The sequence below is a fragment of the Nomascus leucogenys genome, chromosome 11, assembly GCF_006542625.1.
Source record: "Nomascus leucogenys isolate Asia chromosome 11, Asia_NLE_v1, whole genome shotgun sequence".
Lineage (NCBI taxonomy): Eukaryota > Metazoa > Chordata > Mammalia > Primates > Hylobatidae > Nomascus > Nomascus leucogenys.
The window spans coordinates 40,320,225-40,336,092 of record NC_044391.1 but is presented as its reverse complement, the minus strand read 5'-3'; the positions used below and the strand labels follow the sequence as shown (position 1 = coordinate 40,336,092).

The 15,868-nt window shown below is 36.4% G+C and overlaps 1 protein-coding gene across 1 annotated transcript in view; it reads right to left on the bottom strand.

The window, feature by feature from the left end:
* The window catches only part of HDAC9 (histone deacetylase 9), a 906,822-nt gene that overhangs the window by 112,295 nt on the left and 778,659 nt on the right, over positions 1-15,868 (bottom strand). The window contains exon 23 of the mRNA XM_030822201.1: positions 12,492-12,610. Within this exon, the coding sequence (XP_030678061.1) occupies positions 12,492-12,610 (119 nt within the window). The remainder of the gene's footprint in view (positions 1-12,491; positions 12,611-15,868) is intronic.

Here is a 15,868-nt window from a genome sequence, read left to right as displayed (position 1 = left end):
CATTAGTTGCAGTTGGCATCTTCCTCTGGGGCAAACTCTGCTTACATATTTTCTTTTCATAAGCAATGTTCATCTGGCCCGTTATAGTACAGTTATAGTAACTTTGTTCTTCAAAGTTAAGCAGTAGTCATCCTAGCCTAAGAATTGTTTCATGGCATCAGTAACTAAACACTGCAGGTGGAAAATATTCTAGAATTTGGTATCTGAGTTATCATGTGGTATGAGGAAATAGGCAATTGAACAAGAAAGTGAATGCAGAGTAATAGTGAACATGGAGCACTCATTCACTTGAATAAATCTTTTAGTTGTAATTTTAAAATAAAATCATTCTCAAATTTGTGTTTTTATATCCTGACAGGTTTGCCTTCTTAATCAGCCATGTTGCTTTATGTTAGCTGTTAAATATATATGAGCGAACTCTATTACATGCAATCATAAATGTCTTGCATATTCCCTTCCTCTGTCATTGCAGGAAGCCATGTACTTGCTTGAGAATATAATAGACATACTGGTTTGCAGGAATTTTGAGTCAAAGAGTAAGTCCTTGACTCGTTCTTGTGAAAAATGCTCCATGAAAAATAGGAAACATGGTCTGTAAACTGCTAATATATTATAAAGCTTACTTTTTTGACCTGGAAAGTTTTATTTAAATAAAAAGTCATTGTTGGAAAAATTTTCTTTTCGAAAAATATTTTCACAATTTAGAGAAGCTTCTACAGCAATTAAAAAGTGCGTACATATTTATTTGAGATATTTTTAATAACCCATTAAACCTAGTGAAAATAAATGAAGGCGGAAGTCTAGAGACACGAGATCTGGTTGTGGTTTTGTTAGTCTTCATCTCTGTGACTTAAGCATGATTACTTAATTTTTCTGTTACTTTTAAAATTAGAAATTTAAATGGTTGTAAAATTTTGTAATGGTTTCAGAGGGATAAGAAAATCTTAAAAAATGATATTAATACAAAAAATACAAAAAGGTACTACGTATATAGTATCTCATTTAAGCATAAAAACAAAATAAGATAGTGCAGAATATGATTTTGTTTTAATCATAAAAACAAAATAAGCATTGAGGCATAGTGCCTAGTGCATAGAAAACATTCAACATCACTGGCAGGTATCATAATTCTATCATCAATAATAACAACACAGCCAGGATGAAGTTAATGTTCCCTTTTCCGTCAATATCTGATGGCCCAGGTCAGAATTATGATGTTTTCTGCTGGACGACCAGGTTGTGCGTTCATAGTTATGACCACATTGCCCTCCACAGTCCTTGATAAGAAGAATGTTTCGAGTAGAAAGTCATCTTTTCTATTTAAATCGTAATTCCCAAAGTATTGCTTGAAAACACCTCAAAATGATATTTTACATATCTACCACATGACTTTTGACCTGCTTTTCCCCTAAAGTTTGGATTAAAGTTGAAGAATATCAGTATACAGAACCACCCTTTCTGCCAATTTTAACTGGAGCCGAAGAGGTGTGATATACAGAGTATAAAACAGTAAAGAGAGGAGGAGAGATTTGTTGTGTGGGTGTGTGCCTGTGTATTGAGAAACAGGGATACGGACTGAAGTTTAAGGAATAGGTAAGGAAGGTCGAAAACATTCTTTCCTTATTTTCCTGCCTCCCTTCATATTTTCACGTGCTACATACTAAAAAAGAAACAGAAGCCCCAACTGACTAAAAACATCAGCCTAAGGTAACTTTAACACACATGCAGAGGGAGACTTGTAAAAGGATGTTCACTTCAACATTGTTTATAATAGTAACTATAGCCATAGATCTTTTCTCCTATGTTTTCTTCTATTAATGTTACAATTTCAGGTCTTACGCATAAATCTTTGCTCCATTTTGAGTTGATTTTTTTTTACATGGTATAAGACGAGGGTCTAATTTCATTCCTCTGCATTTGGATATCTAGTTTTCCCAGCACCAATTATCAAAGACTGTCTTTTCCTCATGGAGTGTTCTTGCCATCTTTGTCAAAAATCAATTGACCATGGTGTGTGGGTTTATTTCTGGGTCCTCTATTCTGTTCCGCTGGTCTATGTGTCCGTTTTTATGCCATTGTCATGCTTTTATGATTACTACAGTTTTGTGGAAGCTGTTAACGTTGGAAAGTATGGTACCTCCAGCTTTGTGCTTTTTGATCAAGATTGCTTAGGCTGTTCAGGGTCTTGTGGTTCCACACAAATTTTGGGGTTGATTCTGCTATTTCTGTGAAAAATGTCATTGGGAATTTGATAGAGATTGAATTGAATCTGAAGATAGCTTTGGGCAGTATGTAAACTTTAACAATGTTCATTCTTCCAATTTATGAACAGGGGATATCTCTCCATTTACTTATATCTTCTTCAATTTTTTTCATCAACATTTTATAGTTTTCCGTTTGGAGATCTTTCACCTCCTTGGTTAAATGTATTCCTAAGGTTTTTGCATTTTTTCCCTTTTGTAGCTATTGTACATGGGATTATTTTCTTAATCGTTTTTCAGATAGGTCATTGTTAGCATACAGAAATGCTATTGATTTTTGTATGTTAATATTATATTCTACGAGTTTACTGTATTCAGTTATTGGTTTTACCAGTTTTCATTTTTTGCTGGAATCTTTTGGATTTTCAGTCTATAAAATCATGTCATTTGGAAACACAGGCAATTTAACTTCTCCCTTTCCAATTTGGATGCCCTTCATTTCTTTTTCTTCTCTAATTTCTCTGAATAGAACTTCCATTAGTATGTTGAATAGAAGTGGCGAGAGTGAGCATCCTTATCTTGTTCCTGACCTTAGGAAAAAACCTTTTATTTTTTCACCATTGAGTATGATGTATTTATAGCTTTATCATATATGGCTTTTATTCTGTTGAGGTACATTCCTTCCATACCTAATTTGTCGAGAGTTTTTATTATAAAAGGACATTGAATTTGTCAAATGCCTTTTCTGCATCTATTGAAGTGATCATATAGTTTTTGTCCTTGGCATACTGTTAATCAGGTATAACACATTTGTGGATTTGCCTATGTTGAATCATCTTTGCATCCCATAGATAAATCCCACTTGATCACGGTGAATGACACTTTTTTTTTTTGAGGTGGAGTCTCTGTCTGTCTCCCAGGCTGGAGTGCAGTGGCGCAATCTCAGCTCACTGCAAGCTCCGCCTCCCGGGTTCCCGCCATTCTCCTGCCCCAGCCTCCCGAGTAGCTGGGACTACAGGCGGCCGCCACCACGCCGGGCTAATTTTTTGTATTTTTATTAGAGACGGGGTTTCACCCTGTTAGCCAGGATGGTCTCGATCTCCTGACCTCGTGATCCGCCCGCCTCGGCCTCCCAAAGTGCTGGGATTACAGGCATGAGCCACCACGCCCGGCCGAATGACACTTTTAATGTGTTTTTGAATTTGGTTTGGTAGTATTTTGTTGAGAAGTTTTTTCTGACTTCTCAAGTGTGTTTCAGATAGTTAACTGTCAGTTAACTAAAATTGTAGTCAATTGCTAAAAAAGCATCACTGGACTATTTATTCTGCACTGGCATATTCACAATGTTAAGAGCAGAACATACCTCAATATATCATAACAAAATGCAGTTTTTAAGCAAGCAATGACTGAGGTATCCTCGTCACAAAATAATAATGTTTTATATTCTTTTAAAAACATTACCACTTTTTCAATTGTCTCTGGATTTATTATAAAGTAGGAATACAAACAGATATAGAAATGTGAAATGCAGGCACTTATTTTGCTAAACTGACTTTTAATTAAATGGACAATACACTTACTATTTACCTAAAATCCTGCATTGCTTCCAAAGATGTCTGCCCATCCTCCTTCCATTTTCTTCAAATAGGAATGTAAAATACCTTCAAAAAAGCTACAGAATTTGTGTTGTATATTTTGTGCTCAAATATATCATCTAAACACCCAGACTTTCAGTGAATATTTAGAATTGTTGAAATGATATGAACAATAAAATTCAAAACTATTAATTCACAACCTAATCATTTATTACATAGGTTATAGGTAAAATTATTATCTCCCTTCCCCACCCACTTTTTTTTTGGCTGATTAGGAAACTAACTTGATTACAAAATTAGTGAGAAACATATTTGAGATCCGAACATATATTTTCTGATACCAAAATTAGCTATTGTTTACTCTCCTTTAATTCTTACTGTTTATTTCAAGTTTAATAATTAAAGGACTCTATCAACTCCCACTGTCCTGCTTTTCTGAGCAGAGATTAAATGAGTTTCTCACCAATTAGATTCAAGCAGGTGTTAACAGCCAGGTCTCCACACTTTTGCCCAAGGCCCACTGTTACAAGGAAACCATGACTTCCCTGAATACAATTCCTATTAAAGGAAAATATTAAACAAGTGTCCATTGTCAGAAACAGTTTTCAGACAAACAAGGTTTTGTTAATTAAAATATGGTAGGACACAGGAATATGTGATTCAAAACTCAGAAAGAAATGGCAGTGATGGGGAAGATAGCAATGGCAAAAAAGAAAAAAATTATGAACTATTTCAAGAAACATCGAATATAGTGGAAGAAATCATCTGACTTAAAAAAAAATCATGGATTCTTTTTAGCCTTACTCATTTTTAAAAATGCTATTTAGACTATGTTCCAGGCCATTGGCCAGTTTTTGAAATACAGCACAGAAGCAGATGAAGGAGGTTAATCTGATGGTAACTGGATAAGACAATACTTTGAAGAATCAATGCTGCATAGTATTCTTCTGTGTTCACCCTAATCTGAAAGAACTGAAGCCCTTCAAGTTTAAGGTTGACCCTTCATGAAGTGGTACCTGGTAGGTAGGTGACTTCTAGACACTCCTTTTCTCCATACCTGTTTGTTGTGGCCTGAAATGCGATTATGAGAAGACACGGCATTGAGTCCCTGATTACAGATAAGTAATAAAAAGTACAACTGCTAAACAGAACTACTACGTTCTGAATAGTTACAGAAGTATTACAACCATAACATTAGCTGAAATACACTTACATTTAAAGACCATAATCAGGTAATTAGTGAAGCATTTAAGTAAATATGATTAGGTTCTTTATAGATTTTAATAATGTGGAAAAAATTAGACACTTAGGAGAGCCATGGACATTTTAAGATAGGTATAGAGTCATTAGTAAAAAAGAACAAGAAAAAGATCAGTCAACTTCACCAAAACACACTTAGTTCTGGCTCAATCTATATTCAACTCTGTGGACACAAGAAATGGATAAGTGGAGGGTATTTGAGCTATATACCCATATATGACCTTTTATTGAGTATCTGCACTGTGATAAAGAATAAATATCCATTGAGAAGACAGGACCTTAGAATCCAAACAGATTGTAATCAAGGCTATCTAAAAAAGTTTATATGTCTCATAGATGAGGAAACTAATTTATCTTATTATCTGTAATAACTGGAGTTAAAACTGAAGTGCTTATTCAGAATTCATAGTTAGATAAAACTTCATGAGGCACCTGGGATAAAGCATGTACATGCATTGCTAGCAGACGACGTAGACAACATGGCCTTGTGTATTTGTCAGTTTGTTTCTTGGCATTTGTTTATCGGATTAGCACTCAAGTTTTTAAAGTCTTACTTTTGGATCATTGACTGACTAATCAAGGAATCTTTGTACTTCCCTAAGAATAACTCACTGTTAAGTCTAAATTCATTTATACAGGTATCTTCCCCCAAATTATGCTTTCTCATTGTTAAACAGACACTCAGTGGGGGAAAGAGAATCAGAAGATACTAAAAAGAAGTACAATTTTCTATTAAAAAAAAGATGGTAATTCAAGACTCTAAGCTTTGTTATTTGATTTCCCCCCTGGCAACTATTAACTTTTCTTTTTTAAATCACTTAAAATTTTTTTTTAACTTTTACATTCGGGGGTACATGTGAAGGTTTGTTACATAGGTAAATTCATGTCACAGGTTTTTATTGTACAGATTATTTCATCACTTAGGAATTAAGCCCAATAGTTATCTTTTAAGCTCCTCTTCTTCCTTCCACCCTCCTCCCTCAGGTAGACCCCAGTATCTGTTATTTCCTTCTTTGTGTTCAGAAGTTCATCATTTAGCTCCCAGTTGAAAGTGAGAACACACAGTATTTGGTTTTACATTCCGGCATTAGTTTGCTGAGGATAATAGCCTCCAGCTCCATCCATGATTCCACAAAAGACATGAGCTTGTTCTTTTTATGGCTGCATAGTATAGTATATATGTACCACATTTTCTTTGTCCAGTCAATCATTGATGGGCACTTAAGTTGATTCCATGTCATTGCTATTGTGAATAGTGCTGCAGTGAACATTTGCGAGCATGTGTCTTTATGGTCAAATGATTTATATTCCTCTGGGTATATGCCCAGTAATGGGATTGCTGGGTCAAATGGTATTTGCACTTTTAGCTCTTTGAGGAATTGCCACACTGCTTTCCACAATGGCTGAACTAATTTACACTCCCACCAACAGTGTCTAAGTGTTCCTTTTTCTCTGCAACCTTGCCAGCACCTGTTATTTTTTGACTTTTACATAGTAGCCATTCTGACCTGTGTGAGATGGTATCTCATTGTGGCTTTGATTGCATTTCTCTAATGATCAGTGATATTGAGCCTTTTTTCATATGCTTGTTGGCTGCGGGTATGTCTTCTTTTGAAAAATGTCTGTTCATGTCCTTTCCCCACTTTTTAATGGGGTTGTTTTTCTCTTGAAATTTGTTTAAATTCCTTATATACGCTGGATATTAGACCTTTGTCAGGTGCATAGTTTGCAAAAATTTTCTCCCATTCTGTAGGCTGTCCGTGAACTCTGTTGATAGTTTCTTTTGCTGTGCAGAGGCTATTTAGCTTAATAAGATCTCACTTGTCAATTTTTGCTTTCGTTGGGATTGCTTCTGTGTCTTTGTCATAAAATCTTTACCAATACCTACGTCCAGGATGGTATTGCCTAGGATGTCTTCCAGGGTTTTATAGTTTTGGGTTTTACATTTAAGTCTTTAATCCATCTCGAGTTGATTTTTGTGTATGGTGTAAGGAAGGGGTTCAGCTTCAGTCTTCTGCATATGGCTAGCGAGTTATCTCAGTACCATTTATTGAATAGGGAGTCTTCACCCCATTGCTTGTTTCTGGCAGTTTTGTCAAAGATCAGTTAGTCATAGGGGTACAGCCTTATTTCTGGGTTCTCCATTCTGTTCCATTAGTCTATGTGCCTGTTTTTGTATCAGTACCATGCTGTTTTGGCTACTGTAGCCCTGAAGTATAGTTTGAAGTTGGATAACATGATGCCTCCAGCTACGCTCTTTTTGCTTAGGATTGCCTTGGCTATTTGGGCTCTTTTTTTGGTTCCATATGGATTTTAAAATAGTTTTCTTCTAGTTATGTAAAGAATGTCATTGGTGGTTTGATAGAAATAGCATTGAATCTGTAAATTGCTTTGGGCAGTATGGCCATTTTAATTATATTGATTCTTCCTGTCTATGACCATGGGATGATTTTCCATTTGTTTATGTTTCCTGATTTCTTTGAGCAGAGTTTTGTAATTCTCATTGTAGAGATGTTTCACTTCCCTGATTAGTTGTATTCCTAGGTGTTTTATTCTTTCTGTGATAGTTTTGAATGGGATTGCCTTTCTAATTTGGCTCTAGGCTTAACAGTTGTTGGTGTGTAGGAATGCTACTGACTTTCGTGCATTAATTTTGCCTCCTGAAACTTTGATGAAGTTGTTTACCAGCGAAGGAGCTTTTGGGCCAAGACTGTGGGGTTTTCTAACTATAGAATCATGTTGTCTGCAAACAGGGAGTATGACTTCCTCTCTTCCTATTTGGATGCCCTTTATTTCCTTCTCTTGCCTGATTGCTCTCACTAGGACTTCTAAACTATGTTGAATAGGAGTGGTAGAGAGAAGGCATCTTTGTCTTATGTGGGTTTTCAAGGGGAATTCTTCCAACTTTTGCCCATTCAGTATAACGTTGGCTGTGGGTTTGGCATAGATGGGTCTTATTATTTTGAGGTATGTTCCTTCAACACCTAGTTTATTGAGAGTTTTTATCAAGAAGGGGTGTTGAATTTTATCGAAAGACTTTTCTACGTCTATTGAGATATTCATGTGGTTTTTGTCTTTAGCTCTGTTTATGTGATGAATCACATTTATTGACTTACTTGTCAAAATTTGCTGAGAGAAATGGTTTCTGTCTCAAGGACTATAAAATGTTTATTAAAGGAATGTATTTCACATGTTTATAAAAGGAACATACTTTTTATGAGATATGGCTATCATCTCACAATGATTTTGCACAATTCCAAAGGAGAAACATATTCTTGTTCACATGACAAAAGCAATTTGAATATATGAATTCACTGCCTGACACCAACAAAAGTAGTGAACGCATATATGTGTTGAAAGGGAAGAAAAAATTTATGTTGTGGCAAAACGAGTTTAAACCAAAGAATCTTTTTTTAAAAAAAATGTTAACAACACTATAAAGCCAGGGGGTGGTAGTATATGGTGAATTAACTTTATTGTTTGAATATAGCACTTAGTTGTCATGGCAACCTGATTAAGCTGCAACCTGAAGACAATTATATCTGAATCAGCATATTTAGAAAGATAAACTGATAACTTCAAGGTAAAGTTTGATGCTGGGTTTAGGGCAGGTTAAAAAGCTATCTAGTCATTTCAGGTTGGGATTTAGCCTTGGTTCTTAAAGAGCAGCACTGATAGTAAGTAATTCAGATTGCTTATTAAAACTTCAGCAGAAACCAATGCCAAAAGTTTTGTAACAGAAAACACTTAGCATATAAAGAAAGGAGAGAAGAAAAGAGGAAGAAAGAAAAACATCACTAGTGAAAGGAATTACCTTTAATTTTAAATCACCTCTATATTTGGGCTGAGATATTGGTGATTACACCAACCTTTTATTATTATTTTTCAATCAGGTAACTAATATTTAAAAACAAACAAAAGGCCGGGCGCGGTGGCTCACGCCTGTAATCCCAGCACTTTGGGAAGCTGAGGCGGGCAGATCACGAGGTCAGGAGATCCAGACCATCCTGGCTAACAGGGTGAAACCCCGTCTCTACTAAAAATACAAAAAATTAGCCGGGTGAGGTGGAGGGCGCCTGTAGTCCCAGCTACTCGGGAGGCTGAAGCAGGAGAATGGCATGAACCCCGGGGGGTGGAGCCCGCAGTGAGCCGAGATCGCGCCACTGCACTCCAGCCTGGGCGACAGCGAGACTTGGTCTCAAAACAAACAAACAAACAAACACCCTAGTTATTCTGACTTCATTTCTCTTTTCCTTTCAGAGATAGCAAACAGAACTATTTTAAAAGATTGATTCAATGTGCTAAGAAAATATAATTTTAGCATCTCTGAGATGGATAGCATCCTCAATACCACTCTCTATAATTATCAAATATTCTACTTGGAGCAGGAATGAGTTCTGCTAGAATTGGAAAACACGGGGAGAGGAACTTGGTTGTGTATCTTGTTCCTACTTTTCACTTTAGAATCTAGCCATCTCTAACTTCTTTTTGGGATCACCCTACTCCCACAATGAAGGATGACTTCCTGAACAAGACAGTGAAAGTCCAGTGTTAATTGCCTGTACAGAACTTTTGGACCAAAGCAATATGAATGCATCTGCCAGGTGGTTAGAAAGCAAACAAAGATACCAGGTGGGGAGTCCTTTAGGGAACAACTATTGAGCTATCTAGTAATCCCAGCTTCTACCCAGTTGTTGTGACAGCATCTCTAGAAAGTACAGCTGACAAACTCAGGCTTCCATGAGATAATATATACAGTTGCCCAGATGTGAGGCTTTGTTTTTCACTTAAGTATCACAATACTAGTCAATGTCTGTCATAGACTATGTTTGGGGGATTAAGGGTCATGGGCACTAATATTGTCTCTGTAGTATGCATCCAAATTCTCTATTCTCAGCTGGGCGTGGTGGCTCATGCCTGTAATCCCAGCACTTTGGGAGGCCAAGGCAGGTGCATCACCTGAGGTCAGGAGTTGGAGACCAGCCTGACCAACATGACAAAACCCTGTCTCTACTAAAAATACAAAATTAGCTGGGCATGGTGGCACATGCCTGTAATCCTAGCTACTAGGAAGGCTGAGGCAGGGGAACTGCTTGAACCTGGGAGGCAGAGGTTGCAGTGAGCCGAGATCATCCCATTGTGCTCCAGCCTGGGCAACAAGAGTGAAACTCTGTCTCAAAGAAAAAAAAAAACCAAGATCTATTCTCATACATTTTATGAAACATTTTCCTTTTAATGGAAAAAATACAGAAAATGCCTGATGCAATTTCACCTAACTACTGATTTAGGATAAGAACTTTGATTTCAACCCCAGTTATTTCAGATTTTAAAATAAATTAGTTTCCTTGTCTATAAGATATGTGAAGAGTTTCAACTACAGTCTGTTTAGATTCTAAGGACCTCTCTTCTCATTGTATATATTTTTCCTTATTAAACTGCAAATATGCAAAAGGTCACGTATTATATCACTTAAAACATGTCTGCTTGCTTTTCTTAGGAAATAGGCACCTAGCGGAGAACGTATGGTTCTTGAGTAGGAAAGATACACAAGGGAAGAAATGGGTACGGAGGGACTGGGAACGAGGGGAGGGGAGTTGGAGGCATTCTAGACAAACTGATTCTAAGATGGAACACAATGAAGAGCTTCCTCTCCAATGGATAAAGATATATGTAAATGGGTAAAAAATATATTGAAGACTCTATTGTACTCTACTAAACCTAGAAGTGGTAGAACCCACGTCTCCTATACCTAATGACCAAAAGAAACCATGCGACTATTCTCAAGGTAACATTTGAGATTTGAACTTGACTTGGCCAACAATGAAGACACAAGGGAACAAAATGATCAATCCCTTTAACTAGTTCTGACAAATAGTCTTGTTACAACCTTTTCCTGTGGCAAGGAGAAAGACCTAAACATAGACACTCCTCTCTTCTGAGTGAGATTCTTGGATTTAACAGCAAGGAACACCTTTTCGAGAGTTCCTTCTTTCTTCGCTAGGTATTTTGTATTTTTGGGTTTATCTCAACTTGATGTGCAAACTCTCTTTTTCTTTGTTTATTTGGACTACTATTTACCAGTTTTGACCCACAAGTGAGGTTTATTTGTGATGGAAAGACTGACTTCCATTGAGTGGAGCTCCATGGATAATAATTTTTTAAAAAGGCCATACAGACATTTAATCTGAGCAAACATCTCTCTATTCAATTTTACCAAAATCATGAATTATTTTGCTTCGTTTGTCTTTGTGGAGTTTCCTGTTTTTATATATATATATATATATATATATATTTTTTTTTTTTTTTAATCAATGTTGACCAGGTTGGCCTCGAACGTGTAGCCTCGCCTCTCCCAAGTGCAAGGGCAACCGGCCTGAGCCACAGCGGCTCCCTTAATATGTTTTTAATAGACAACAAGGCACAAAGAATCCTGGGTAAATAATACATGTTAAAAATAGTTACTACCTAACAATGTTACTGGAACAATTAGAGTGCAGAAAACTCTTTCACATGAGAAGCCAACTAAAAACAAATGTTGGCATGATGCTCTTTGATTTTTTTAAAATTAATACAGCACATTTGCTCCGAACTCATCTCTCCCACTTAAAAGTATTTGGGTTTTTTGTTGTTGTCTGCTTTGCAACTCTCCCTAAAATACACCATTGTGGGCACTATTCTTTGTGTAATTTTACTTTTTTCTTCTATTTTTAAATAGATACCCCTGGTGCCAATGTACATTTATATGTGAGCTATATATATATACCTTTTTTCCCCACTCAGAGAGCAAGGGAATTATTTTTAAAGAAATCCTCTTTCTAGCCAGATTCCATTAGGTTGTGTTATTCAAATACACTGTAACATAAAATTTATTTCTTCATGTGGTGTCCAGTTGCTAAGGAACACAGCCAAAAAGTTCAACTTTGCAACACAACAGAACACGAGTAGAGATTATGAGGGTTGCCCATAGACACATACAGAGGCTCTGAGCAAGGGGAATTACACTCTTGTTTTCAAACCTGGAAGTGCATAATATTATTAACAAATAGCTATTTTTATCCCATGTACAATGGAACTTCCATTCTCCTTGGAAAAGCACAGTAGCTTTTCTAGACTCATGACCTCTGAAGTCATGCAGCGTATTTTAAACAGAAGCCCTATCACTTCTGCCTTTAAATGTAAAACAGGTCTCCTGAAAAGCATACAATTTCTGAAATGTGCTGTCACGTCCACCAAACGAAACACTTTAACTCTGTTTTTCTTAAAGGCAAATTTCTACAGAAACATGAATCTGACAGAGCAATAAATACCATCTGAATCATTTTTAAATGTCTCACCCAAGTTTACTGGACACATGTAAAAGGTGGTGTCTATCATAAAGACCTAAAAGAAGGTATGATATCAGAGCCTTTCATAAAGTCCTGAAAGAGGTACTTACATTTTGCCGTCACTTTGTACCCTCCTAGAGGAGGGGTGTGGCCTTCCAATGCATCAAATCCAGCAGATACTAAGACCATGTCTGGATCAAACTCTTTGGCCACAGGCTTCACGATGGTCCTGCACAGTAAAAATGCAACCGGTCACACGTGGGACTGGTGAATACCTTTACAAATCGTTCAGTGAAAACGAACTGGCACAACAATAGGAACCTCCCAAGAATAAAGAAAAGGGGAATAAAAACATTTGAACGGGACAAAAATGTATCATTTCCTTTATAATGAATCGCTGTTATTTTAGCATCCCTATTCAGTCTTTTTTTGGTTCATCTTTTTTCCTCCAAATGGAAAAAAAAAAAAAAAACTGCTTTGCAGGTACATTCTAAAGTCCATCATATTACACATAAGTCTGTGGCTGTATTATCCCACCGCCTATAAAAAACTGCTTCTTCCAAGGGAGTGACTAATGTTTTACAGAAGAAAGTCAAAGCTTTAGTGAAAACCCGGCTTGCTCCAGTTAGTGAGAACTTGGTGTAAATTTGAACTATAAATTTCTTTTGGGAAAAGTTTGCTTTCCCAACTTAAAAAAAAAAAACATTTTTAAATATTTATCATGGTAGGGGGTGACTCTTGCAAAGGAGAAACATGAAGTTCCCTTAATAGAATCCAGACTACAATGTTAAGTGAGTCCAAAGTCAGACACACCAGGAATGTGGCAGCCTCATCCATGACAGCAACCCCTGCTGGCCCCAGTCAGACACTTCAACACTTCCCTTCCCAACTTCAGGGCTCCCAAACCCCTTTCTCATCATTGCTAGCTTTGAGAAAGAATGACTAATGGACGCAACTGGGCTTTATAAAATTTTTAACATAGGCTTGAAGACCAGTATGCCATCATAAAAATTCAAATTTCAAAAACCAGTTACTGAAATGGGGAAACTGCACGCTATAATGAATTTAAAAAGTAATACAATCACTCTTGTGTGTTTGTGAGATATAACTAAGACAAATATTAAAATAGTTATCCTTCAATAATGACATAATTAATTTTTATGTTTGTAAGTTTCCAGATTTTCTACAATGATTACATATTAATTTTATATTTAAAAAATGTTATTGCATATCATAAACAAGAAGTTGTTGCAGTTATACAATAAAAATATTTAGTTGAAACTTACCTAGAAATGTAAATGATTGAAATATTTTTCCTAATGAATCTACTACTGTCATAAAAATTCTATCCTTCAAGTTCATAAGTATACATGTAAGTGACTTCCACAGTAGTCCCTCCAACTGGTAAACCACATAAATCTGAATTGGCTCATCAGTAAAACTAAGTGAAAACCTAATTTTATTTACTATACACAATTGTATTATGTTTTTTCTTCAATAACATTAAAAATTTCGAATACAGCTACATTATCAGGAGATATACTAGATTCTTCCCCATCCCAGTAATTACAAACCTTACATTATGGTTGTCATTGAGTGTCACATATAATAAATTCACTATTTTTCATGAGTGAAATAGTATAGTGGTGTATGTTGGGATATTAGAGATTGGAACAAGTTTTTTCAAAGAATTAAGAGTGCTTTATCAAGATACTCAATTTAATTTTATTAATCCTATGTACTCCCTTAGAGAATGGATGCTTCTACAAACTTCAGTAAGCAGATGATTGAACCAGATTGTCTATGCAATCATAAGTATCACAGTAATCAATTTTCCATCTCTTTTCCCTCAATCAGAAGGTCATCCTTCCCTCATTTTCCCCCCAGTATTTACCCATCCTTCAAGGCACAACTCATATACTATCTTCTCCATAAAGGCTTCTCTCTACCCATAGTTATTAAATATAGGTGCATATTTTTGAAGTACAAGAAGACAGGAGAGGAGACAAGATTGCCCACATAATTTTAGAACACTGAAAACATAGAGATGATCTACAGCGTAGAAGTGCCTACAGAAAAGCCACAAAAAGCAAGTGAGGCCGGACGCGGTGGCTCACGCTTGTAATCCCAGCACTTTGGGAGGCCGAGGCGGGCGGATCACGAGGTCAGGAGATCGAGACCACGGTGAAACCCCGTCTCTACTAAAAATACAAAAAATTAGCCGGGCGTGGTGGCGGGCGCCTGTAGTCCCAGCTACTCGGAGAGGCTGAGGCAGGAGAATGGCGTGAACCCGGGAGGCGGAGCTTGCAGTGAGCCGAGATAGCGCCACTGCACTCCAGCCTGGGCGACAGAGCGAGACTCTGGCTCAAAAAAAAAAAAAATAAAATAAAAGCAAGTGAATTATTCTCTCTCTTCTTGGAGAAACTAACTGAAAAAGCAGAAAATATCAATAGTCAGTTTATTTTTCCAAATCTTCCTATAGTGAATCAGTGGTCAAAAAGCCCCATTCACCTTTACAGTGCCCTTTTCTTAAATATGATGAATGCAAATATTTTGTTAATAAAGACATCTTACCCACTTACAGGGGAACTATATCTCTCTATGCCACATATCTCTGAATATACGGAATCTACTGGTTTCTATCTGAAGCAAATTGCACATTTGCTATGTAGGTCACTTCTGAATTCACAAACACAATGTGTTTTCTAATTTCCTGTGGGTTTTCAAATTCCTTCACCTTATAGGCCTAATCCTATACATTTGAACTCATTCCAAAAAGTAAGAAAAAGATGGGAAATTTAGAAAAAGGATACATCACCTGATAGAATCCTTTCACTTAAAAATATACATGCCTAGAATTATGTCTGGGTGGAAGCTGTTTGCTGAATCAATTAGTGAAGTATGATGAGAACAGAGGCATCATGCTGCAATGCATGCTGTGTGTTTTCCATTAAACTGAAGAACTACATAGCAACAGATGGTTATGGATGGTGACATTGGTAAGGTTCATTCATTCCTTTCAACAAGTATATATTGAGTGTCTACTATGTTGCAAACACCGTCTTGTTCTAAAGATGTGCTCAATTTTGAAGTGAATATTATTTATTTTCCTATTGTCAGCATTAAACTCTTGCTCTCCTCTCTGATAAATGAATGAAACTGAGACTCCATAGATCTCTTTATTTTGGCAATGACTTTACGAGTGTCCATGGAAGTGTTCACTGTTTTATTTATGCCAGTCTAGATTAATTTGTATTCAAAAAGATCTATCGTGTCTGAAAGATTGAATAATGTATTTGAGAGTACGAAGTAGGAAAAACAATGTAATTTTTATTAAAACAAATCTTCGAAAGCACTGATTTAAAATTTTATCTGAAGAATTGGGATTTCTGATTAAAGTTAGCAAACAAAGAATACATATTTGCCTCTCATCTTTTCCAATATCCCACTGAAAAGAAAGTATAGGAAGATACATATGAACCCATGG